Source organism: Xiphophorus couchianus, chromosome 23, assembly GCF_001444195.1.
Source record: "Xiphophorus couchianus chromosome 23, X_couchianus-1.0, whole genome shotgun sequence".
Lineage (NCBI taxonomy): Eukaryota > Metazoa > Chordata > Actinopteri > Cyprinodontiformes > Poeciliidae > Xiphophorus > Xiphophorus couchianus.
Window position 1 is genome coordinate 15,793,384 of NC_040250.1, and position 24,855 is coordinate 15,818,238.

Genomic DNA, 24,855 nt, shown 5'->3' on the forward strand with positions numbered 1-24,855 from the left:
CATGGCGTGGTAAGTGGCCTACATTTGTATAAACACTTGAGAAAGTGCACTTTACCCTGGAATCAGTCCTTGTGCAAGACACAACAACTCAGACAGAAAGAGTGGGAGATTCTAACCAGCAACCCACTGGTTACAGGATGGTCCTCCTGAGCCGCTGCCACCCCACAACATATCCAACTACCATTAACTATTTGGTCTTCAGCCCAAGTCTCCTCAGAGGACCTGATGTCTTTTAATAACTCAGAAGCCTACTAAACCTTGAATAGATAAAAAATGCAAAGCAAAAAAAAGTCAGTGCTGTGCTTGCCATGGGAGTAAAGTTATGAGCAAACAAGAAGCTCACACACAGTGCAGGGAGACAGATGCAAACAGAGCCGTGAGAAGGATGAGGAAACAGACACGCATACAACTAGGAGAATCATCCCCAGTCCCAAGATCTCTCTTGCCTGCATGTTTCTGGATTTGCTACAACACAAGACATAACTGAATGATTCATTAGCAGTATTCCACAGACATTGATGAAATGTTGACATCATTTGTGTCGTAGTAGGAAAATGTGAATAAAATGCAGGACAGTAGGCATGAGGATCCTTGGTGGTATTGTACAAATGGCAGCAAATGTAACTCAACTAGTTGGTCCAACCAGCAGGATGACACGGATCATGTACATCTGAAATATATTCAGTAGAAACTAAAAAAGTGATGTGGTGTCAAATAGTCATTTGTGTCAATGTAACTGAGGAAATCAAAGCAATGAGGCCTCGCCTACCTCAGTAGGTGAGTGTTCATGATTCAGAAAAAGACTGGATATGTTGTGCAACTCATGAGAGAGCCCTAATGCACAAGACATATAAATGCTCGTTTCATATTTGCCAACAGATAACCTGATGATTCCATAAACCTTTAGGAAAATATTTACAAACTAATAAGACAAAAGATTGTCTTTTTGGAAGGTAACACAGTTCTTCAGACAAAGCAAATAATCATTGAAAGTATTAGCTTAACGTTCTGGAGGCTTCCCTTAATTGATGAAATTATGAAATCTGTAACGGGGTCAATACTTTTTCAAAGTAGTGTAACTATTGGTGTATGGGCTGAAGCAGGAAATCCCACTGGGAAATTACTGAGATTTTTTTCTTGAAATTGTTAATAGAGTTTGGCTACATGCCTCCTGCCCTCTAACATAATCATTCTGGCTTTCTTTCCTGTACTTTCTCTTTTTTTATATTTTTGGTAATTTATTAAAATGAAAATGTTTGGAACGATTTCCCAGTAAGTCCCCCCCTTTTTTTTTTCCACTTAGGATAACAAACTTCAGTAAACCCCCGGAACACTTTATTGTTTACTTTTCATGGCTGCACCCGGCTTGATGATGTTGTGAATTTTTTACTATAGCTGCAGCACCTGTTTTCACATAAATCCTGCATCCTGCTAAGCAATACGTTAGGCCCAAAACGTTTCAGTCTTTTTGTTGAGGTTTTCCCTGTTTCACTTTTCACTAAAACAATAATTTAAACCTGTTAAGGGCAAGAAATGCATAACCTGTAGTGTTTCTATATTTACCAACATATTTGACATGTTGCTGCACCTTAGTAATATCAACACGTGTTGCATTGTGCTTGCAACTGCCAGAGAGTAGGATGAAATAGTAAATGGACAAATTTGGAGGATAGTGTTACCTTATTTTACTGTGACAGTACATGCTGCAGTGACAACAGTACGGCACTACATATGTCTTGCAGACTACCTAGATGACCAATTATTTACATAGGGGAAAAGACATGATAGATATGTTTAATAAATGATGACAAATCTTGCTCTTGATAACTAAAGCAGTGTTGCTGTCAGTGTCTTTTACTGTTTGGAGCATGGCGTTTTTGCTTCAGTGATAAATAGGATGTACACATTCTGAACCCAGACAAACTACTCAAAATGTTTTTGTCTTTGTTTTCGTTTTTTGATAAAAGACATAAATTCTGATGTTATGGCTCAGTGAGTAAATATTTAAGATTACACATGTTGTATGTTTATTCTATCTTTATGTTAGAAATAGAGATGCTGCATCATCCTCTGTTGAATTCTCAGTGCACTTTATTTTTTTAAAATTTTGATTCATTTCGATTTATTTTTTATCATAAACAATTTCACATTCTCTAAAAAGCTTCACTAACCATCTGATGGTGAATAGTTCCCTCTTTTGAGCGTTTTCCACCCAGTCAGATGAAATTAAAGACTGTGTCTCTTAAAAGCACCTTTTTACCTGCAACCCACTCTTAATGCACGCAGAGTTTTCCCTCTGGGAGTCCCTGAAAGATTTTAAAGACCATTTCTATTCAAGTGGCGTATATTACATTACTTCACCTCAAGCGTAGAAAAGACTTTGTCATACTTATAAAAAAGATACATTGTGCCTTGTTTGCATATGCATACTCTTCAATGACCTTGTGCTGTGCTCATATTTCAAGGTGCTGTGTGTGGAGAGTAATGCTGATACCAGCTGTGCACTTTGTCTAATTCTTCATTTGCAGATGTTCAAGCTGCCCAACACTGGCATCTAGTGGAGTGATGTTTAAAGTAATTTCTGTGGCTTTGTGCGTGTTTAGGTATCTGTACAAATTACGAGACCTTCACCTGGAGGGCGAAAACTACACAGAGGCTGCCTACACCCTTCTGCTGCACTCCCGGCTGCTCAAGGCAAGCTACACACACACAAACACACGCCAATATGTTTTGTTGTGTAATGCTGCACCCGCTGCCTCGCTCGGCCTAATCACTTGTCTGCCTGCAACAAATGAGAGAGTTCTTTACTTGCTGATAAATGGTTGCTACGTCGCTGGCCTCCAAATGATGAAGCCCCGAGGTTAGTTTATGGTTCTGCGTTGGCCACTGCAGCCATATCACTATGGTGATTGATGTCGCGCACTTGCACAGTAATTGTGTTTGTGCGTGAGCGGATGTGCATGCGTGAGGTGGACTGTGTTTCACCTCTTTTGTTTTTTTTTTGTTTTTTTTTAATGAAGCATAGTTTGCTTGCATGGAAAGTCATTCACATTATTAGAAACTTAAATCTTTAAAACATATGATGTAATTTAAATATTTAGCAGATGTATATTGATGTTTTGACATATATCCTGTATGTCTTGGTTATATCACAAAAGATGAATTTCATATAATTGTCAAAAGTTGATAAATAACATGTCTCTTTCTGGTCCAGTGGTCTGATGACATGTGTAGCCCCCAGTTTGAGTTCCATGGCTCCCAAACACAGCGACAACTCAAAGAAACGCTCTATGACACCATCATTGACTACTTCGACAAGGGCAAGGTTTGTACTGACGCCCATGTATGCAATTTACCATGCATGGATAGTGTAAGTTATTATTTGATACTCCGTAAGACTTAAGCAATATGTTTAAAGGTTTCCAATAAGCCGAGTGTAGAACAGTAATAAGGACTGTTATTCATAAGATGATTCATAAGAATTATAAACTCTGCTTCTATATATTAGCAGGCAACAGAAAGTTAGTAATTAAATTGTACTTAATAGACCTTTATACTTTACACAAATACACATTGTAATTTAATGACAGCTTAACAATATCTAAGCTCTTTGTTATGTGTTTTCACAATACAGGCTCATTCTTTGTGTTCAAGCAGCTAGTTATGTCACCCATTATTCACTCATCATTGTCAGTTGCTTTGAAAATAAATAAGCAAATCTACTAAAAAAGAAAAAAAAAAACAGCATGAAAACTGTTGGCTCTATTACAGAAAATGATAACTTCTCTGAACTGAGTTCATCAGCAGATCGTCTTGAAACCCACTGTTCTGTTTCTGTTCTTTGTTTTTTCGTGTTTTAGATGTGGGAAGAGGCCATCACTCTGTGCAAGGAGCTAGCAGAGCAGTATGAAAATGAGATCTTTGACTACGAGCTACTCAGCAAGAGACTGGTAATAGATCATAGCTTTAAACCTCAAATCAGCCACACAGCAGTCATGATCAATGGTTTGACTGCTTCTCATATCCCCAGCTGTCTTCTGTTTATTTTCTTTATTGATATTTCCAATGTTAGATTACTTGAAGGAAACAGCTTTGAAATAGTAATGGTTAGATTCTCCGCAGGCTGTTGCTTGTTCAGACTGTGGTGAATTAAAGTTTTGAGAAACTGAGTCAGCCTCTGAGGTTCATTTAGGTCAGGAGTGTCAAAGTCATTTTTATTTTTGGCCACATCAAGACTGTTAATGCTCTCAAGGGCCGGTTGGGCCAGAATGGATTGATAAAACCCATGGACAAACTGTTAAAATATTAATAAATACCAATCGATAATTACTTTTTAACATTGAATATCTTTTCACTTATATCAATCCCTTCAAAATTTAGCAAATTGTTTTTGTGATTTCTTGCAGTCAAACTCAGATTTTGTGGTGCTAATTTAGAAATATTTGCAAGAAATTCTGTAATATTTGCATTTATGTATGACAAGTCGTAAAAGGCAGCAGTGTCGTAAAAGTAAGAAGTACTTTAATCTGCAGGAGGGAATTAGCGTCACTTAAACCAAATGCTTTGACCATTTCTTTTGGAAAATTTTCAAAAACTCAGTTTTGTATTTGTGTAAAAAAAAATCCAGGAATCTGTTGATTTTGCAGGAATATCCACAATCCTGGAAATACAAAAAACTGGAGGGATTGAACTATGTCTAGAGGGCATTTCAATCACCATTCTTTACTTACTTGAAGCTGCATATAAACCTGCTGTGATAGTATTTTCTGTAACTGCTGTTTCTTATCTCGAATGCACCAGGTCACATCCTAACTTGTAGCTTCTCTCTTCTCCTGCTGTTTCCCTCACACTCCATATATCTCACAGCTTCCCAAAGAAAAACCACCCATTTTCCAACAATGGAAAAAACTACTCCTTTTCTCCTTCTATGACTGCAGCCGCGGCTCTCTCAGCTGTTGCTGAATTTATGTGGTTATATAAATGACAGGCATTGCCCTTGGATAAGGTGCTGGGTTTTTTTCTGCATCTATCATCCTCACAGGTCCAGCATTCTGCTGATGGTAGCTTTGTCATTGGCGTGAGCTGATTAAACTGGCCTGACTGCACACATTGCACATCTGAAACTCTCCCCCCGGACACATCCTTGGTTTCTCTCTTTATCTCTCCCTGCAGGAAAAACAAGCCAAGTTCTACGAGAATATTATGAAGATCTTGAGACCTAAGCCAGACTACTTTGCAGTGGGCTTTTATGGACAAGGCTACCCTCCTTTCATCAGGGTTTGTAGTTATATGTCTGGTGCAAATCACTAAAATTAAGGGGTATACCTCAATTTTGTGTGTTTTCTAAAAAAGAAGCTGTTAAATAATGTAAATGCAGTAAAAGTGCAGGAGTAAAAGTGAAATATTTTGTACTCCATAAGATGCAAAGCCTATTTTTTTTTGTACAAGTAGCACAACTATTATGTGTTATTTTCTTCCTGGTTCAGAACAAGGTCTTTATCCACCGAGGCAAGGAGTATGAGCGCAGAGAGGATTTCCAGAACCAGCTGATGAGCCAGTTTCCCAGCTCTGTGCGCCTTAACACCACCACCATGCCGGGAGATGACATCAAGAACTCTCCACTGCAGTGTATCCTTAACGAAGCTAATCTGCTTTAATCTTTATAAGTGCATACAAAGCAGGGAATATAAATGGAGCAGATGGACTGCAGCCTTCCAGGACCAATGAACACAGAAATGCACATTTAATGGCACATTGCAGCTGTGTGGTGCTAATAAACAATTGGGTCACTCAAGTCAAAATCACTTTTAGGTAGGTCTGCCCACCTTCTGCTGGGAAAGCATTTTATCTCTCCAAGACTTAAGATTTTGAACTTTGAAAATGCAAATATATGTTTTGTTCCTGAGATATGAGGACACATTTTTCATGCTGTCTGTAGGCAGCATGTAGGCTATGTGGAGATGTATTGTTTTATAAAATATATAATAAAAACCTCTTTGTTTAAAAGGAAATGGATGCATTAAATCTCTTTGTGTGAGGTCTTTTACTTTTCTGAACACAATTGTTTGTTGCATTCTTATAAATCTCAGCTATAGAGCTCAAAAAATATAAATTACATAAATCAAGGTGGCAAAAGTTTAGAAGGACAGTGTGTGTCACATTCAAAGTATTGTTTTCCTGAGCATTTTGAACCAGATATCCAGTGTTTCACTGTGCAACCAGTTCTGGAGATCCCTCCTCGCCTGAAAAACAAGCCGGTCCCTGACCAGATCATCAAGTCAGTGCTGTCTTACAACTCATTTTAACACAAAGAATTGTGCATTTTTGCAAATATTGATAGTTCTGATTATTGTAATTTTCTACATCATTCTCTTATTTTTTTATGCTTTTAATTAGTTTCTTATTTTCACCCTGGTCTCTGATTCTTTCTGTAGCTTCTACAAGTCCAACTATGTGCAGCGTTTCCATTATTCAAGGCCTGTGAGGAAAGGACCTGTGGACCCAAACAATGAATTTGCTGTGAGTTACTCCTTAAAAGTCGATTCATAGCCTCAACCACTGGGACTGTGAAAGGATTTCAAGCGCTGTTGTAAATTTGCATTGTCTTCACTCTAAAATAAATAATTCCTTGCTTACTGGATAACAGTTTTATAGATACTGCAGGCTGAACAGTACGCAATTAGAGGGTATAATACCAGCTCATGTGTAAATATTTCAGAAGAAAAACTGAGATAATTAGATAAAATGAAGGGGGAAGTGTTTGATAAGAGTTCAGACTGTTTTTACAAAATGGAATAAGGTATTCACAAGTGTCAGAAACTTATCAACAGTTTCTCCTCTTTTTCTCTCCTCTACTCTGTTGTGTTTCAGTCCATGTGGATCGAACGCACCACTTTCACCACTGTGTATAAGCTGCCCGGGATCCTGCGCTGGTTTGAGGCTACAGACATAAAACATGTGAGTCTGAGGGACGTGTGGTTTTACGCTATGTTTCACTTTAATCATGTTTAAAGGCGGCCTATCATGCTTCCTTGAAGGTTAGGATAGGTCTACGGGCTATGCAAAATATGTTCACTACATTTTTTGCACAAAATCATTCTTGGATAGTAAGATTTAAGTCTGGTCAGTTCTGCCTATTTTGGTCAGCGGTAAATCCAGCTGACCAAATGCACTGAAGCTCAGCTTGAGTTGCTAGGTGACAGGCTGGACTCTACTTGGGTTGCTAGGTGTGTGGTTGGACTTGGCTCAGGTTGCTAGGAAACAGTGCAGTGCCAGTCAAATGTGACTCAACAACTGGGGGGTTTCGGAAACGGCTCATTTTCCAGTGATCAAAAAAGTGTCTAGGCATTTTTTTTTTAAAGCACTTCTTTTTAGAAGCAGTAGAAAGCCAAGTGGAAGTCCGAAAATGTGCAGTATATAAATTTTGCAAAATATGTCCTTTGATTTATTTGATTTATATATATATATTCAGATTACCTTCCTGATTTTTATGTCACAAACCATGGTGGCGGTGGACTTCTGTTTTTCCACACTAAGAAACTATTGAACAGTATACAGATTACGTCTCTGTTCAAGGCAGAAATAGCCAGATTATCTAAGTATTTTAAATTAAGGACAAATGCAGTTTTGATCTTTTAAAAATACTGAATTTGGCCTTCAGTTCAAGGAATGTAAATCATATTACTACTTCTCTTCCCCAACCCTCACCCCCACTGGGGGCGACTGTCCCCTACAACTTGCCCCCAGGACAATAAACCACATGGCAAATTTTAAAAACACACTTTCTTCATTAACAACCTTCATTTGCTGATTTTATTTTCTCTTCTTTCCATCACGGTCCTCTTCCAGACTACTTTGTCTCCACTAGAGAATGCCATAGAAACCATGGAGTCCACCAATGAGAAGATTCTGACCATGATCAACCAGTATCAGGCTGACTGGAGCCTACCCATCAACCCACTCTCCATGTTGCTCAATGGCATTGTGGATCCAGCTGTCATGGGAGGCTTTGCTAAATACGAAAAGGTATTTCAAATACTCCCTTCTTTCACTTGATCATGATTTACTTCAGTGGGTATAAGTCCGTATGAATTTTAACCCTTGAGCTTTTTAACATTTTGCTTCTGCTAACCTACAAACTGCAGTGTGTTTCTGGGTGATTTGATATGACAGAAAAACACAGAATAATGCCTAATTGTGATGTGAGATCTGATCTGATTGAAACTGGAGTGAAAAGAATGCGCCGTGATTTCAATCTCTTAATGCTGAAATCTAGAGGAGACATGCGTTCAGGACAAGCTTTTCAGATTTGTATTTGTAAAAACATTAATCATGTATCATGTTCCTTCACTACTTCATTACTTTGTACTGACCAGTCACATAGACTAAATAAATACATATAATAATTCATCAAATACATGACACAAATACAAAAAATCATTGGGTATAAATACTTCAATAAGACACTGTAGAAAATGATTTAGTAATAATTGCAGTCTGAGAGTCAGGAAAAAATTACTGAAGCAAAATTTAAAGCCAGAATGTTTCCTTAAAAATGACTGATCTTCAGGAGTTTGGCTGTAGATCAAAGGCAGTACTGACGACAAATTAATATGTCAACTCTTTACATTGTCCTGAAGCTTTGACAAAGATTTGGGACACATTTTGCAGTCGTTAATTTTGTCAAATATGTTTTATTTTTGTCTGCGTACCTCATCCTGAATAATAGCTTGTGCTAAAATCAATACCTTTTGAATTTAAAACCCAACATTGCAATCTGCTACAGCTGATATTTTATGTTATATTCTTTAACCAAATCCTGAATATTTCTTCTCCGTCAGGCATTCTTTACAGAAGAGTACACTCTGCAGCACCCAGAAGATCGAGAGAAACTTCTCCGGCTCAAAGACCTCATCGCATGGCAGGTACAGAGCACTTTCAATCAAATATATGGACATCCACCATGTTTGTGGTCTTGCTTCTGTGTGTTTGTTCTGTTTACATCATAAATTTTCATATGTAGATCCCGTTGCTCGGTGGAGGAATCTCTCTGCATGGGAAGAGAGTAACAGACGACCTGCGACCTTTCCATGAGCGCATGGAGGAGTGTTTCAAACAGCTGAAGAAGAAAGTGGAGAAGGAATATGGCGTGAGAGAGTTGGTAAGAATTAATTAGAAATAATATAAAGGGAAAAGACATAAAATTACTACTTGTGAAATCCACAAGTCTGCCCCTGGAAGGCTGGTTGCAAGAGTTACTGTAATGGAAATTTATAATGAAGTTATAAATTAGTCTGCTGAGGCAAACTACTCTAAAATACTCTTTAACCTCTTGAGTGGCACAGTAGTTGAGTTTTGTACTTTTTAAATTTCTCTATGGCCAAAATAAAGTTGAATTGATTTTATTTAAGTGTTTAAAATATCTGACCTCTATAAGAAATGACACTGATATAGAACATGATGTCTTGTTTTATTTAGTCATGGTTTTCTGTTATTTAATGTTCAGATTTCACTGTAGATTCTTAAAAAAAATGTCCTTGTCTTAAAAATTATTCTTGCTTTACACCAAACTCTTCCTATTGTTTTTATGCCCTTGGATTTCAACCATATGCTCATTTGAACCAGTTAGGGTAACATCCAGGAAATGTTACATTGACTTCAGTAACATGAGACATTTATGTTTGTGATGGTAGGCTGTGGCTTGCCTCTCTAATTACTTATCGTGTAGATAGCTTCTAATGACCCTTTGCTACACTCCATTGCATCATCCTCATGGTTTCTTTTTTTTTTCCGATTGCGAAAACCTTGATTTTAGTTTCGTCCAATTTTCTTTGCCGCAGTTCTAGCAGCTTTTAACCTTTTGTTATTAATCTGATTGGAAACATGGCTGTGAAAATTGTCTCACTTCACGGTCACAAGTTCTCAAAGTTTTTCTCATTTTGTACGATATTAGTGCCAATAATGTGTGTGTTAGAAATGATTTCTTATTTCGGGATTTGTTTCACCACACTGTACACTCTGATAAAAAAAAAATACTTAAAAGGTTTTGTAAAACCTTCTTACACACCTTTATCAAGAGTGGCAATAATTTAAAAAGTTTTAAGAAAAGTATTTTAAAAAACAAAAAATAACAAATTAATGCTGTTTATTGAGACAGTATGTGATTTTCTGCTTTACATAAGTGTTTTTCTTGTGAAGGTGAGCTACCATTTATACACAATCAGTACTAAAGTTTTTTTTTGAATTCTCTGTGTCTCTGCAGCCAGATCTGGATGAGAGAAAGTCTACTCGTCCTCGCTCAATGCTGCGCTCCTTTCGACAATCCATCATCTCCATCTCTTCACTGCAGGGATCTGAATGTGGAACCCCAACCAAGGCTCATGCAGACAGGTAGATTAAAGGTTTACAGCTTTTTTTGACATTTAACCTGTCATTTCAGTCTGCAAAGATGCATTATTTACCAGCAAAACAATATTGACGTCAACACTGATAAACACGCTGCTAAAAAGTATTAAATGAATACTTTTAGGAAGGAAACAAATCAGCTTGCAATGGAAAAATTAATTTGTACTGATACAGAGTGGGTAATGTCTTGGAACAAATGGATTCCACTTCATTTCATGGAAATGAAACTAATCAATCCTTAAAGAACTAAATTCAAAGACAACCCAAAAATCTATTTATTGTACAAACTGATAAAATGATACTCAGTACATTTTTAACCTCCATATCTCTGAATACATGCTTGACAAGCTCAATTGTATTGCAACAAGGCCTTGTTTCCAGAGCAACGTCCTCCCAATTCTGGACCAGGATGTCACCCAGTTTCTGGGTAATCTGAGGTACAACCTGACCTGAACTGAACATATTATGTCCCATAATAAGGTTTTGTACTGGATAAAACATAAGCTCTTTTGAAATGCTGCTTATCTGCTTAAACACAAGAAATGTACAGTTTGGTAAATTTTGCAAAAGTAAAAATCAGATGTTTACTTTGTGGCTCTTGGTTACCAGAGCTGCTCTCTTGAAATACTGTTTATCTTATACTACTTAAGAATTGTGCAGTTGTTGAATTTTTCAGAAATTTTTTTTTTTTTTTCATTATTTTTATTTTTATCATAGTCATTGGTGGTGAATATATTATAAAACAGACATTCAACACAAAAATAAAAATCTGATTTATAGTTTGTGGTAGTTAGTTACCAGAAAAAAAAACGCTCATCCTATGCTTTACTATGGCATTCGCCAAAAAAAAAATAATCAAAACTTTATATTTACTTAATTAATTTAATACCCATTTTTATATTTGGCTTCAGAGACAAATACAGACCTATGTATGAAATTTTTTATTCAATTTCTTCCATTACTTAATAAATCCTCCCATACCTAAATTTATTGAGGAAGTAATCCTCTCCATTTTATGATTCCAATGTATTCCTCTTTTATTGGCGAGTCCTTATTTTGCCATCCCCTCATAATTGCTTTTGTACCAGCTGCTAACATTATTTTTAGCAAATATTTGTATTCCAAGTGCATTTTGAATAGCTCCTCCAAAATATATTATGAAAAGCTATATTCTGTGTTCTGACCAATAATTAAGTGAATAATTCCAGCGAACTCCTGCCAGTAAGGCTGGAGGACTTAATAATCCTTAAAGACATGAAAATGATCTGCCATATGGTTTCCACACTCCCTCCAACATTGTCCTGTGTGTAATTAGCCATTTTTAGTTTTGCTTCTAGGGGTAATAAAGAAACGAATAATGATATTTCCATGTAAATTCACTCCGTCTGCATGAACAACCCTGTTACTTAATGGAAGCCAGCATTTACCTCCCCAAATCATCACTTATCCCCACTAAACCAGCCATGCTGGATGATGAAACAAGCCTCATAGCCTCCTTCACAGCTCCTGACATCATTTCACATGTGTCATTCATGCAAAAGGTGAACCTTCTCTCCTGTGTGAAAGAGATCAGAGGGCTCCCTAGAGGAGCTACCCTCATAGAGTCCCAGCAGTGTACTGCGGGAAGTCATTCTGCAGAGTCTGTTAGAGATCATCCTTGTCCTATTGATAGGTGTGCTATCCACCTTCCCTAGAGAAACTGCCTGCCTCACAGGCTGTCCTTCATAATTTGTGGGAAACACAGCAAATTTCTGTAGCTTGACTATCATTGTAACCTCTGTAGAGACGAGGTTTTGCCTCATACTGGCAGTAGTAACACTGACCATCGAAAAAAAATGTCTGACCTCCAACTTGTAAACTCATTCCTGTTAAGGCACGTGTCTCATTTTTGCCCCTCTACTGCAAATGTTGCCAGTTTTAATAACACTAAAGTTACTTATACTGAATAACAATCACCTCTGCTACTGAGCGGACAAGATCAATATATTCTGGGTGTTGAATGGACTTGAGGCTGCAGTCTGAATAAAGCATTCCTTTAATTTGTCTTTTGAGTAGTCTGTATCCTAAGATAGTATTTTTTAACTTGTGCCTTTTTTCTGTGTCTCTTTTAAGGGACATCCCTGAGTCACCAAACGCCTGGTCCTCCACTCTGCCCCGCTCCAGCGGTAGTGTTAGCGTGAGCATAGGTGAGGAGGGCGTGGTGACGGTGGGTGATGCAGAGGTCAAACTGAGGAAGAGCAAGAAGAAGAAGAAAAGAAGCAGCATGATTTTCATCTCAGAGGAGAGAGAAAGGACGAGCACGCTGGACTGCAAACGGGTGAGTGTTATTGGCTGTAGAACAAGACAGAAGATTATAAGGACATGCACGTCAGGAGGAGGAGGGGAAAGGAAGAGGGGGAGGCTGAGTGTAAATACTCAAGCCAGAAATTTCAGAGCCTTTGCTGAGCTGCTGTTTAGTTTTCTGATCTCTGTCTCCCTCTAGCTGTCCAAGAAGCAGGAGTTCCGCAGCGACACCAACCTGTGTGAGCCAAACGCCGAAAACATGCCACTGACCAATGCCAACTCGCGATCCCTGCCAGCCATCACAGGTAACAGAAGCACTGAATCATCTGAGCCTGGACAGTGATGTCAAAACAGAAAGTCATGGCCTGAGAGAAAATGTCAGGCTGAAAAAAAACACAACCCAGGCCAGGGTGGGGAAAAAAAGACATTTCCACTGCTGGCAAGCATGGAAACGTGGCTCTGAAATACAACACACAGCCAGATGTGAAGCAGGAAAAAAACAAATGTTGTAATGTTTTAGAGAAATGCACCAATGCTGTCCAGTTTCTGTCATTTTATCACTTACATGACCTTGCACTTGTAGTGGTGCATCACAGCACTGTTCACTGATGCTCTGCTGGCTTTTTGCCACATTCAGACAAGCTGAGCCAGCACAGGTGGCCATGTTAATACACTAACTGTGATTAGTACTGCTGGCCACATCTGAGCAAACACACTTCTTTAGCAGTAGCAGATAATCATCAGCAGAACAGCTTCAAGAGCAAAAATGTTTTCCCAAAAGTATTTTAATGAAAAAAAAAAACACACACAGTAAATGCAGAGGAGTTGTTTTTAAGATAATAAAGCACCGAGTCATGCTTCTTGGTTTCTGTAGGTCTGTCTTTGTCGGTGGCTGGAGGGGGAGAAGAGGTGGACGCAGCCAGAGCCAAGAGGGACAGCAAGAACATGTCTCCCTCCGGGACATCTGACCGAACAGCAGACAGACGCTCAAAGGGCGTCATTAACCTGCTCTTTAAGTCCAAGGTAGACAAACAGGACAACACGTTTAATCATTTACAGTGGCATATTAATTAGACATTTGTAACCTGTAAAAAACATGTAAGAGTTAAAGAGAAGTTAAATTATTCAGTAGCTAAATCAATTGAACGGTGCCTTGCAGTGCAGGACATTTTTACGGTCTTCATCCATTTCTTTGAACGCATCATTTGTACTGAGATCCAAACGTACTTTGAATTTACATTTTCAGCTCTCTTAAATCAAAATTAAGCAAAAACAAAAAGGTGAAAGATGACATTTTGTTCATAAGCATTTATTTTGATTGCATTTTGCCTTCATTAATGAAAGTTATATTTACATTAAATTGTCATGCTTGTTTTAACAGAGCTCCAGATCAGAAGATCCAAAGCCCAGTGATCCAACCAAGGACGCTGACAATCATTTCTGAAATGTCCTTCGATAATCTTCTGTTTGCCTTATTCATTTATCTGCACATATTTTGCGACAAGGTTTTAAACCTCCTTCCATATCCAAATTTCCACATCACTCTCAGTCTGTCTGTCACTCCCAGCATCTCTGCTGCTTAATTGAATTGATTCAAACTGTCAATAAAGGCTTTTTTTTATTGGGGGACCTTTTTTTTCCTGGTAGTTTGAATGACACTTCACAGAAACTAAATGCCACTTTGCAGCTTTTGAATCAATTAAGCTTCTACAAGAACAAGCAAACACAAACCAGCCATCTGATGCTGCTGATTAAAAATCTTCTTATACAGGTTTCAGCCCAGCGATGACAGACAGTAATGAGAAAGTGATAATTCAGTAAAGCGTAAAGGGTACCATGTCCTCACGTAGGACTCCGAGCTGGAATAATATGGCAAACAGCTTTGATGCACTGAAAAAAAAAAGTCGACAAACAGGGAGATTAATCTGCTGTTCTATTTTTTCATTCTTTTAAATCCATTTCACTATTTTTGTATGTTTGAGGTACTATTTGTGAAACATTTCTTTAAAATAAAGTCAGACTGTTGTACGTTTTGTGTAAACCAATTCAATATGCTGTGATGTTGGGTTCACTTGCAAAAAGTCTTCATACCCCTTGCACTGTTTCATATTTTCTCATATTACAACCACAAAGTTTGACATGAAGTTTTTTCTCTTGCGTTAAATTGGGATTTAATCTAAAAGACCATCTGGGAAGAGCACGTGTCTGCACAGTGGAACGGAAAGGATGCATAATTAAAGAAATTTATCTGTGAAAAATCTGAAAACTAAGGCATGCTTTTGCATTCAGCACTGCTGACATAATATTTTGTAGGAACACATCTTTGTGGGTGTTCCTCCAACAGCATTGTGCATAGACAAATTTTATTATATATTGTCATTTGCCCTAAAGCTCAAGCAGATTAGATGGAAAGTAGTTATGAACATGCATTTTTAAGTCTTTCACATGTCGACTGACATGTTCTCCTTGCCTGACCTTTCGGTTTAGTAATTGGATGGTGCTATACTTTTTTCATTTTCCACTGATGGATTAAATACATGTAGTGGTCAATCAGTTGTTCAAGGATCAAGATATTGTTTTATAACCTAATTCTCCTTTACATTTCTCCATAACTTTATCCCTGACCTGTGTAATGTGTTTTTTTTTTACTTTCACAATTCTATTTGCATTTTATTTAGCAGTGTCAAGAGTAGAGGGTTGTGTAAAGAAATGTCAACTACAACATTTTATGATAAAATCTCAATAAATTCACCAACATTAGTGGTGATAACATTATGCTTTTACAAAGCCCATTTCAAAGAAGTTGAAGCCTAAAGTTTTTATAATAGAGCACTAACCTCATCATCTACTGGCCTTTCACAGGACTGGCCACCTGACCTTAACAATACAGTCAGGGATTTTGTTTTCATTTACTTAAGCTTTCTACCCGGAGGCGAGTATGGTGTCCCTCTTTTTTGTGCTAAATCTGGAGCTTGAAACCTTTGCTGTGTAAGGTTGTTTTTAAATTTGTAATTTGTTTCTGCGCTTGTAGATACCGCTCCGGGTTTACAGTGAATAATTTACTCTGTGAACAGGACCATTAAAAATGAAAGAGCAGCCCAAGATAAGGCCAGTCAGCAAGGACGATGTTGGTGAACCACACCACGTCTGAAGAGCTATTTTGGGCCAAAAGGAAAAAAAAAAAAACGACAAGCAGCTCAGTGGGTGGTGAGCAGATTTATTCCTTTATCCTTTCAAAGAAAAAAACAATCTGGGAGACACCTAATGGCCCATAGGTCGGTTGTGCAGCTTAAAGTTTGGTACCTGTGGGTTGGTCCTGGCTTACTTTAAATCCGCACAGCTAAACCACTCAAAGCCCTGACAGTGAGAAAATGGAGTGGGAAGGTTATTGGCTCTCATCCTGCCTTCTTAATTTAATTTAGTGACATTTTAATAAAGACATTTTGCTCAGTTGTTGAAAGGAGCAGACAGACAGCTGCATTAGATGAATATAAATTAGTAGTCTGCATATTCAGACAGGAAGCTAACACCTCCCCTCCTCTGCTAAAGTGACATAAAGTGAGAAAATATAATTTCAGATTAATCTTTTTTAATGATGCATGGATTGGATGGGTATCTCACATTTGCCCTCTGGAGGTTTTATTTCCTCATGACTCTCTCTTGGCTCTGTACTTAGGAAGTACATGTAGTCAGGAGGTGATTAAGAGCAGTCGAAGCATGGCTTCCCTACCTTATTAATGCTACCATTAGCTGCTTTCACACTGACCACAAGGCTTCCCAACAGCCAATTTAAAGTTGCACAGTAGCCATTTAAAAGTCTTGCAAAGTCCTGCCCTGTGACTCTAGTCTGGAACATGGAGTTTTTGATTAAACCACGACACCAGTCAGTGATTTCACTGCCAAAGACATACATCTTACAAAAAAGATGGATTGAGTGGCTGGCAAAGTGGAAAGAAATGCAGTTTATTCTCATAGGAAATAATGGTGGTGCATTGCTTGAGTGATTGTGACTGATCACCAATGAAATTGTTCTGAACCATCTGTGAGTTCATGAGAAACATGTATATATATAAATGTGTATAGTATGTAAAACAAAATTTCATGACAACATGAATAACAGCCTTTAAATGCAAGTAACAATTCTTGTTGGCAGGAGAATTCTCAGATAGGTAATCCATCATATATCCTGCTTTATAAATGTGGCCTCTGTCTTTGACAGGAAGGAAATTATTTCCTCCTGGCTCATGGTTTTTATTTGCAAAATGTTTTTGATGCTGTAATTAATAAATGTCATATTATGGATGGACAGGACCGCACAGTGGCACAGTTACTAGCACTGCTGCTTTGTGGCAGAATATGTCTGGGTTTGTATTTGGGCTATGGAGTTAGCTTTTTTTTGTTTATGCTTGAATACAGCTAAATATTAACAATAAAGCTGAAAACTGATAGATATTCAGTTTTTCTTTATATGCCCGAGAACAGCTGCAATTAACCTGATTCCTGCTGGGTCTTCATTAGAATAAAGAGCATTTGATGGCAGAAGAAAAGAGGTAGTAATTTTAATACAAAGATACAAAACTGTATTGCAGTGAAAGTTGGTAAAATTACAGCTTGCTTCAAGGCAATTAGAGATTATACCTTTACTTTCAAGGTTCTGTCTGAATGAGACCCAAAGCTGTAGTTAAAGGATTTATCCACTAGGGGGCAATAACACATAGCCAAAAACTTTCAATTATTCGACCCTCTACATGCTGGTGGTTAATGTCGGAAGGACAAGATGAAAGTCTCCAAATGTACCAATAGGTTCTGCTCAATGGCCTCAGTGAGTTCTGACTTCTACCTGTGATTACAACCACAAAGCAACGTCAGCTACTGTATCATGACATATTTCAGCACACATCCCTGACAGGCCAGCATCATTTTCAAGTTTACACACGTCAGCTACATTTTAAAAGGATAACTTTTCTGTGGATCCGGTGTATTTATGAAATACTGCTCCACTGCTGACCACTGAACCCTGGAGCTACAAACAACCTTGCAAGTGCTAACAACTTGTAATACCTCTTGAAGTTTTGGCTTAACTTCTGGCTAAAAAAAGAACAAAGGGCACAATGAGCAGTATCCTTTATGTTTTATACATGAAATGCATTGCAGCTTCTGTTTAACAGTCAAAAGGCAAGAATACAGTTAAACTCATGGACAGAGGGCAGTTGTGCTGTTCTCGCAGACTGGCTTTTCTCAGCACTATTTTGAATTAAGCCTCTCTTGTTCTTGCCAAGGTCTTAAAGTTTAATCTAGTGGTCTTTGGGGTGTTTGTAAAGGAGTGAAATGAAGGAGTTGGCGTCAGTGGCATCTTGTAATTTTGTCCTTGGACACAGATCAAAATGAAGCACATAATCTCCTCGTTCATATTTTTAAGTAAAATACAAATGTGTTTTCCCATTTGTAGTGAGAGATTAAGTTCTGCTTTCTCTTGGAATCTGTTTTGAAAATTCTAATTGATAGTAGCACTCTTACCATAAGTGGTCAGAGTTTACATTTTCAGCCTCTAGAGTGCAGTGTTGAAATATTCCAGCGACAGACTCTCTCGATCAATTCTTGTCTAGCAGAAGTCGATGTGTTTGGAGCACAAAGTGTTGAATACCCTACAGAACTCTGTAAATCAAGGCAGATAACATGCCCAACCATCCTCACCCTCAACTCCTTTAGTGTCAGTTTCCTTTCCTCCCCACGCCTCTCTGTAATTGCCTGACTTTTCCTTTGTCAACTCTTTTCCCCTCTCTTGACTCATTCTGGCCTGTTTTGCCCTCCCCAATGTTATTCCTTCTGCTCTCTCTGACAAACAGATGATAGGGAAGCAGGCACCAGAACAGTAGTGTGAGTTTTAATGGGTCTCCCTGATCAAGCCCTATCTGACAGCTGATCAAAGAAAGCCAGGTTGCTCACATTCCTTGGTTGTATGGGGTCACTCAGAAGGTTGAATGAAAGTAATACAAGAGGTAAAATGTCTGGCTGCAGTCTATGCTCTATGCATGTCACATTTGCCTGTGCAGCACTGGGATTTGGGAGAAAAATAGTCTACAGATTCTATAGTGCCTCTGGAAAACAGAATAAAAGGTGAAAGATAAGATACCTTTGCAGTAACACAATAACAGCAGAAACTGAGAAACCTTTACCAATCATTTCTGACTTTTACCAGAAGTGTCTGTTTATATTCACTGTAATTTACTGGATTGAAGTGAAAAAGCGATATTTATTTTGAATATAAATCATTGCTTCATTTGGTTGTAGAAAAAAGAAAGAAATCTGTGTAAACTACGAAACTATCGAGCCCAAACACAGGGAGATATGCAGTGCAGCACATGTCCCTGAAGAGCTGTTAACCCACAGCCCAGAGGGGTTATGGTGTAGAGAAGAGACTTTAAATAGACTGAAAAATGACTCAGGCATTAAGCGTTGTAAAATAGATGAAAAGGGTGTTACCTCTTTGCAGGATTTGCAGGGTGCAAGAGGACAGTAGGTCAGATTATCAAACGTTCTCTGGATGGTGTCCTGAAAAGGGGTGTCATTTTGGGTTTAAGTGGTTCTCCTAAGGGAGTTCAATGCCCACATGGAAAACATTGGAGTAGCTGATCGAGAGGCGTGTGATTCAGAAGAATTACCTCCTCAACATGAACCCAATCTTTTTTGTTGTTGGGCTAATATGAGAGATACAGAATGTCCATAACTAACACCAGAACTTGATCGACTTTGTAATTGTATCATCAGACCTGTGGTGTTATGCTTTGAAGACCCTCAGGTGAACAGAGAAGCTGTGAACCAATCACCACCTAGAAGTGAGTTGTATCTAGTGGCAGGGGAGGCTGCTTTTTGAATACTTGACTAACTCATATCAAACTGTTTCATATTCAACATTGTGTGCAAAAACTAACATACTTCCAACAATGTTCTACGTTCTTGTTAGAAATGTATTTTTCTCAAATATCTGAACCTAAATTCAGTCTAGATTTTAGAACTGAAACAACTATCCAGCTCCATTACACATTTATTGTCTACAACACGATGTGAGGTCAGCACCTTCTCCTTGGTTTGTTCGGACAGCTCACCAGCGGTTGAAATTAAAGTCTGGAAAGTAGAGTCTGTGTCAACTTGAAGCTCGTTTCATTAAAGAGAAACTAACAAGCATGACTTTCACAGGTAGCAGCAGGGTTCAACAGCAGCAGAGTGGTATCAGTGGGTTAGTCATCGTCCACGTAATTGGTGATGGTTGTACTGTCTGTAAGCTGATGCAGTGAGAGAATCCACAGGAGAGCTGTTTGGGTGTATGGGTGATCTGTGGCACTAAATTCCCTATCAGATGTCTGGTTGGCATAATGACGATCATGATCTGTGTGTGCCAGCCAAACAATGGCTCACACAAAGAGGAGATGGGGACAGAAGTAGATGGAAGTGAAAGGATTTGTTTTGGTAGACAGAAAGATGCTGGTTTAGAATCAAGATATATTGGGATTGAAACAATGTCAATACAATTCCGCTTTAATTAAAAAAAAGAAAAATGTTTTGCACACACTGTGGAAAAGGAAATCATAAATGTTTCTTGCTTTCGGAGTATGTACATTTTTAGAGACTGTTTGTTACTTTCAGAATCACAGCTTTAATCACACTAAAACTAGTAGGTCTAAACAATTTGGGAATTCTTCCAACATTTGAGTTAAATGAAGATATGTCTGTGAGTGTATTTTAAGGCAACACCTCAAACACACTGTATTCTTGTGTGACATCTTCATACGATAAGAAATCAGCCAAGATGTCAGAAACAGAATTTTCACAAGTGTGATTCATCCTTGGGTACAATTTCCAGGTGTCTGAAGGTCACATTCAAACAATTCAAACAATTATTTGACAATTTAAGCAACATGGCAGCATCTATGCATCGTACCATTCAGGAAAGGGCTGGTTCTGTGTCCAACAGATGTTTGGGTAAAAATGTGTATCAACCTTGTGAAGATGCTGGCTGAATCTGAAGCCTCACAGATTATATTCTGTAAACGACTAAGGGGAAAAGAACAAATTCTTAAGTTATGTGTGGTTCCATGAAATGAAACTAAAATTTAATTTCCAACCACATAGGGGAAGGCAAGAGGGGAAGTTGACAAAGCCCTGACCTCAGTAGCATAGAAACATTTGCAGGTGAAGCTGAAAAGATGTGTGAGAACATTGAGACTAAAAACTATATAAGGAAAGATTGTGCAATGCTTACAGAATGATATCAGAAAATCATGACCCAAATCATCCAGTTCAGAGTTCAAATCTTTTTACATACCTGGTTTTAAGTGTTGTCTGCATCAACATGCTGCAAATGTTATATTGTTCCTTTATATTCTGTTGACACATACCTTGTCTCTTTCCAGTGTTAAATTAAATTCACTTTCATGTAAAGCTCCATTTATCTTTGAGATGTTGGATGCAGCTGTGTTCTTGTGTCTGCAAATTGCCTTCCCTTCAAGACCGTGACGTGTGGTTCTTCACTCTGTCAAGAGATATGGTCAGCTTAACCACATACGGTGCTCAACTGTGCTTGAAAACTGGCCTGGCTAGTTAATATCAAGATTTGAGGGTATTTGAAGCTTTTTGTGGTATTGACAATCTGTAGTGTAAGATTAGTTGTCCTGTCTTTTACCTAAATGAGTCTGTTTCCTTCTATCTCTGACCAAGGTACTCTACTCATCCATCGATTTTTAAAGGAGAATTATGAATGTGCAGGGAATTTGTGGGCGAGGTGTGTTTAACTCTATGAGGATATTTCTTCTTCTTGTGAAGTTTTCCATTTTCATATATCAAAACATTTGTGAGACTGGGCTGCAAGACCAGTAGCTTAAGTCTAGATTCTCAGACCCATACATCTCAGCACATACAAAGGAATATGGAGGAAAAAAAACAAAACATTAATTGCTGCTGCAGTTACATCCCTCAACAGCCGAGGCATTTTTATAATCCATTTCTGATTTTTTTTCTTGTCTCTTTAGAATATTTTCTATTCTATTCTGTTATACTCTAACTACTTCAGCTCATCCAGGGGACACCTGATGAATTTGTTTGTACAACGTTAACAACATGTTCTGTTTTGGCTAAAGTCCTCCTTTTGGGGAAAATCCTCCTTTGAAAAAGATTCTGCCATGACTTTGACTGGCTTCTTTCAATGACAAAAAGTAGCAGCTTTGTTCTTTGCTTTTTTTTCTAATACACAAGCAGTTTTCTCTTTTTCCTGTTAGCCAAGCTTCTCTGCAGAGTTGTTTTCACAATCAAATTTTAGTTATTTCCCACAACTCTTGGCCATAAGTCAGGAATGAAACATCAATCTAAATTAAAAGGCTAATGTTTTTTGGGCTCAAAGGTTTTTTGTTTTGTCTTGTTCTTACTTATCCAGATTAGAAATGCCAGCATCCCCTCAAAGATATAGAAGATAAGGAGTTACTCTTTGGGGGCTTTTACTCACCTTCAAGAAGACTCTTAGTCCTAGAAAGAATGGCTCCCAGCAGCCCGACTCACTTTCAGCTGTATGCCCTGTGGGAATTAAAAATGATGTGCTACCTTCACCTCTGACAAATTCAAGTCTATTAATTTAGATTGCTTAGCCTGCTTGGACCGACCTCACACCTAGGCTGTGGATTTCTTGTTGCTTCTAATGGGTATTTTCTTTCTGACTCTGTAATCGATCTATTATGGTACGGTGAGTTTTAAGTTGGTTGGTTGTGTGGGTTTTAGGTTTCCTCTTCTTTCTTGTTCTATATGTTTTCTCCTGTTATTCTCCCTCATTAGATCCCCTTAGCTGTTTCAGTTTCAGGCTTTCGACACCCACTGCCATCCGTCAGTAATCAGAACATCTCCCAGTCATCCAGCAATCACATTCCCCGTTTCTCTCAGTTCTTTGTCAGATCCTCTTGTTGCTAACCCATGTAAAGTTCCTAGTCTTCCTATTTGTAATTCTATTTCTATTGCCAGCGTTTTTGAGATCCTGCAGTTTAAATATTTTACTACTCCCCAGGATTTTTAATTTAATAAACTTAAAGAATTTGTCCTGTGTGAGAATCAAATGCTTTTGATGTGTGATTAAGGGCTTGTGTAAAAATGTGGTCATTATTAGAAAACAGTTCCAAGTTGTCATTAATGTAAAATGGCTCCAGTGATCCACTGGTGAAATGAGCGTATACGTCCTGGGGGGAATTACCATGGGTATCTGACTGTCTGCTCTCTGATTAGGCAGTCGCCACTAGAGGCCTGGTTGCCACAGTAACTGTCCTCTGTCACCTCATCGTCTTGTTCGCTTCCTGCTGCTCCTCAATATCTACACCGTTTCTGCTCTTTTTAGATGGTTTTCTTTTCTTTCCGTTTCTGAAGGAGAAATGTTTGCAAACACGCTCTGCATGTGTTTTAGTGCCTTTATTTGTATTGACAGGAAGTGTTTGTGTGTGTAGGGGTTTGTGTGTGTGTAAGTGACAGGGCAGTTGTGTTATCAGTCTCCCAAGGTGGCCATTGCTTTCCCTGGTGATGGACTGTGATGCCAATCTGTTGCAGCAGCTAAAGTCTGTCAGTACCAAACTGAACAGACAGAAGGAAAAAAAGACTTTCCCACATTATTCTTTATTCTCTGCCAATATATTTTTTTCTCTCACTGAAGTTTATTCATCTGTTTTTATTTATTTTTTGTTGCTTTGCAAGTGTGATCAGCATGTTTCTTTCACTGCTATTCTTAATTAAAAACCAATAAGAGTGAGCGTTCTTAATAGGTCTATGAATTAGTTAAACTGGAGCTTAGACTGGTGAGAAATCTTACATTATGCTTAGGTTTTATTTAATAAAAATAACTAATTCTGATGTTAATCTTTTTAGAGCTACTTTCATCTGCAGTAAGCTACCATGTTACTTTGTCATTTTTGTCACTCACTTGTTCAACTTCTGCATTTAGTTTAATGGCCTCTTTAGAATCTCACCTCAGGATTTCAAGTTGTTTTTATCAGGCCATTATCTTGTAGAGTGACTATACTTGTGATTATTATCCTGTATTATTTTAGCAATTCTTAAGCAATCAGGGAGATTTCTTCACACTAGAATCAGGAAAAAATTGTATTTCAAGTTGGCTTAATGACATCAAAGTGCCCAAGTCTGTGACTGTAAAAAAACTGCATATCATCCATCTTTTCCATTCATGCTTTATAGTTTGGATTAAATACAAGTGCTGCATGTGATTTCCATCCAGCATTCTGCTTTGGCTTAATCTGTTCAAAGGTGATTGTTCTGGAAGTGTTGTGGTTTGTTCAAATGGAAAAGAATATGTTGCCACAGCCAAAAGATGCCTGATGACACATGCAGGCAAGCCATAGTCATTCAGTCATGATTCTTTGCATTTAACATGCTAACAGCAACTTATTGTCCTAAATTCTCCTTGTTTTTTTGTTTGTTTGTATCTTTGAGTGCTGTATTGGTTGGCTTTAGACATATTCAACTGTAAACTAGGATGCTTACATTTTCTGACAATGATTGCACAGAACTGATCAAAGATTTGGTTTGAGCTTGTCTATTTAAAATCATTACACAACAATAAAAACACTTGAAAATGGTCTATGAGGTTTATGAATAAAAGAAAACAACTTCATTTGACACCTACAATTAAACATATTTTTTAAACCACTTAGGAATTAATTTCATTTATAGACCATTAAGTGTATGACTTATTTTTTAATATTTTAATTAATGTAAGGATTTAATTAAAGAATTAATTAAAACGCATACTTTTCCTTAACTTCCTTCCTTCAACAACATGAAAAACATGCTTCGAACGATGAGAATATGAGGTATTTGTCTGGCAAATCGGTTCATAGCAAAATGCTATATAAACAATGAATTACAGAAATATTGAAACAACATGCACATTAGACATTTCTAAGATAAATCAGACTTGTGGAAAACAGAATTGGTTTCATGCCATTGGTATAGTTCCACAATAAGGCTTCTCACTTGTACCTAAAACATATCAGGTGAGGAGAATATTTGTTTTAGACTGGATTACACACACACATCAAAGGAGTATATGCACTTGACAATAAGACTGGTTTTAGTCAACCACTATACACTGAAGGATTAAAGCAGAAAAATTAATATCAATGGACA

At 37.9% G+C, this 24,855-nt stretch overlaps 1 protein-coding gene across 1 annotated transcript in view; it reads left to right on the forward strand.

Annotated features, from left to right (window-relative positions):
• dock2 (dedicator of cytokinesis 2) overlaps positions 1-14,737 on the forward strand; it is a 106,759-nt gene extending 92,022 nt beyond the window's left edge. The window contains exons 36-51 of the mRNA XM_028009243.1: positions 2,604-2,694; positions 3,215-3,325; positions 3,861-3,950; positions 5,173-5,277; positions 5,487-5,628; positions 6,196-6,277; positions 6,435-6,519; positions 6,871-6,957; positions 7,849-8,025; positions 8,841-8,924; positions 9,023-9,160; positions 10,262-10,389; positions 12,517-12,721; positions 12,887-12,992; positions 13,562-13,710; positions 14,069-14,737. Of these exons, the coding sequence (XP_027865044.1) occupies positions 2,604-2,694; positions 3,215-3,325; positions 3,861-3,950; positions 5,173-5,277; positions 5,487-5,628; positions 6,196-6,277; positions 6,435-6,519; positions 6,871-6,957; positions 7,849-8,025; positions 8,841-8,924; positions 9,023-9,160; positions 10,262-10,389; positions 12,517-12,721; positions 12,887-12,992; positions 13,562-13,710; positions 14,069-14,131 (1,843 nt within the window). The 3' untranslated portion in view covers positions 14,132-14,737. The remainder of the gene's footprint in view (positions 1-2,603; positions 2,695-3,214; positions 3,326-3,860; positions 3,951-5,172; positions 5,278-5,486; positions 5,629-6,195; positions 6,278-6,434; positions 6,520-6,870; positions 6,958-7,848; positions 8,026-8,840; positions 8,925-9,022; positions 9,161-10,261; positions 10,390-12,516; positions 12,722-12,886; positions 12,993-13,561; positions 13,711-14,068) is intronic.
• Positions 14,738-24,855: the final 10,118 nt, after the last annotated feature.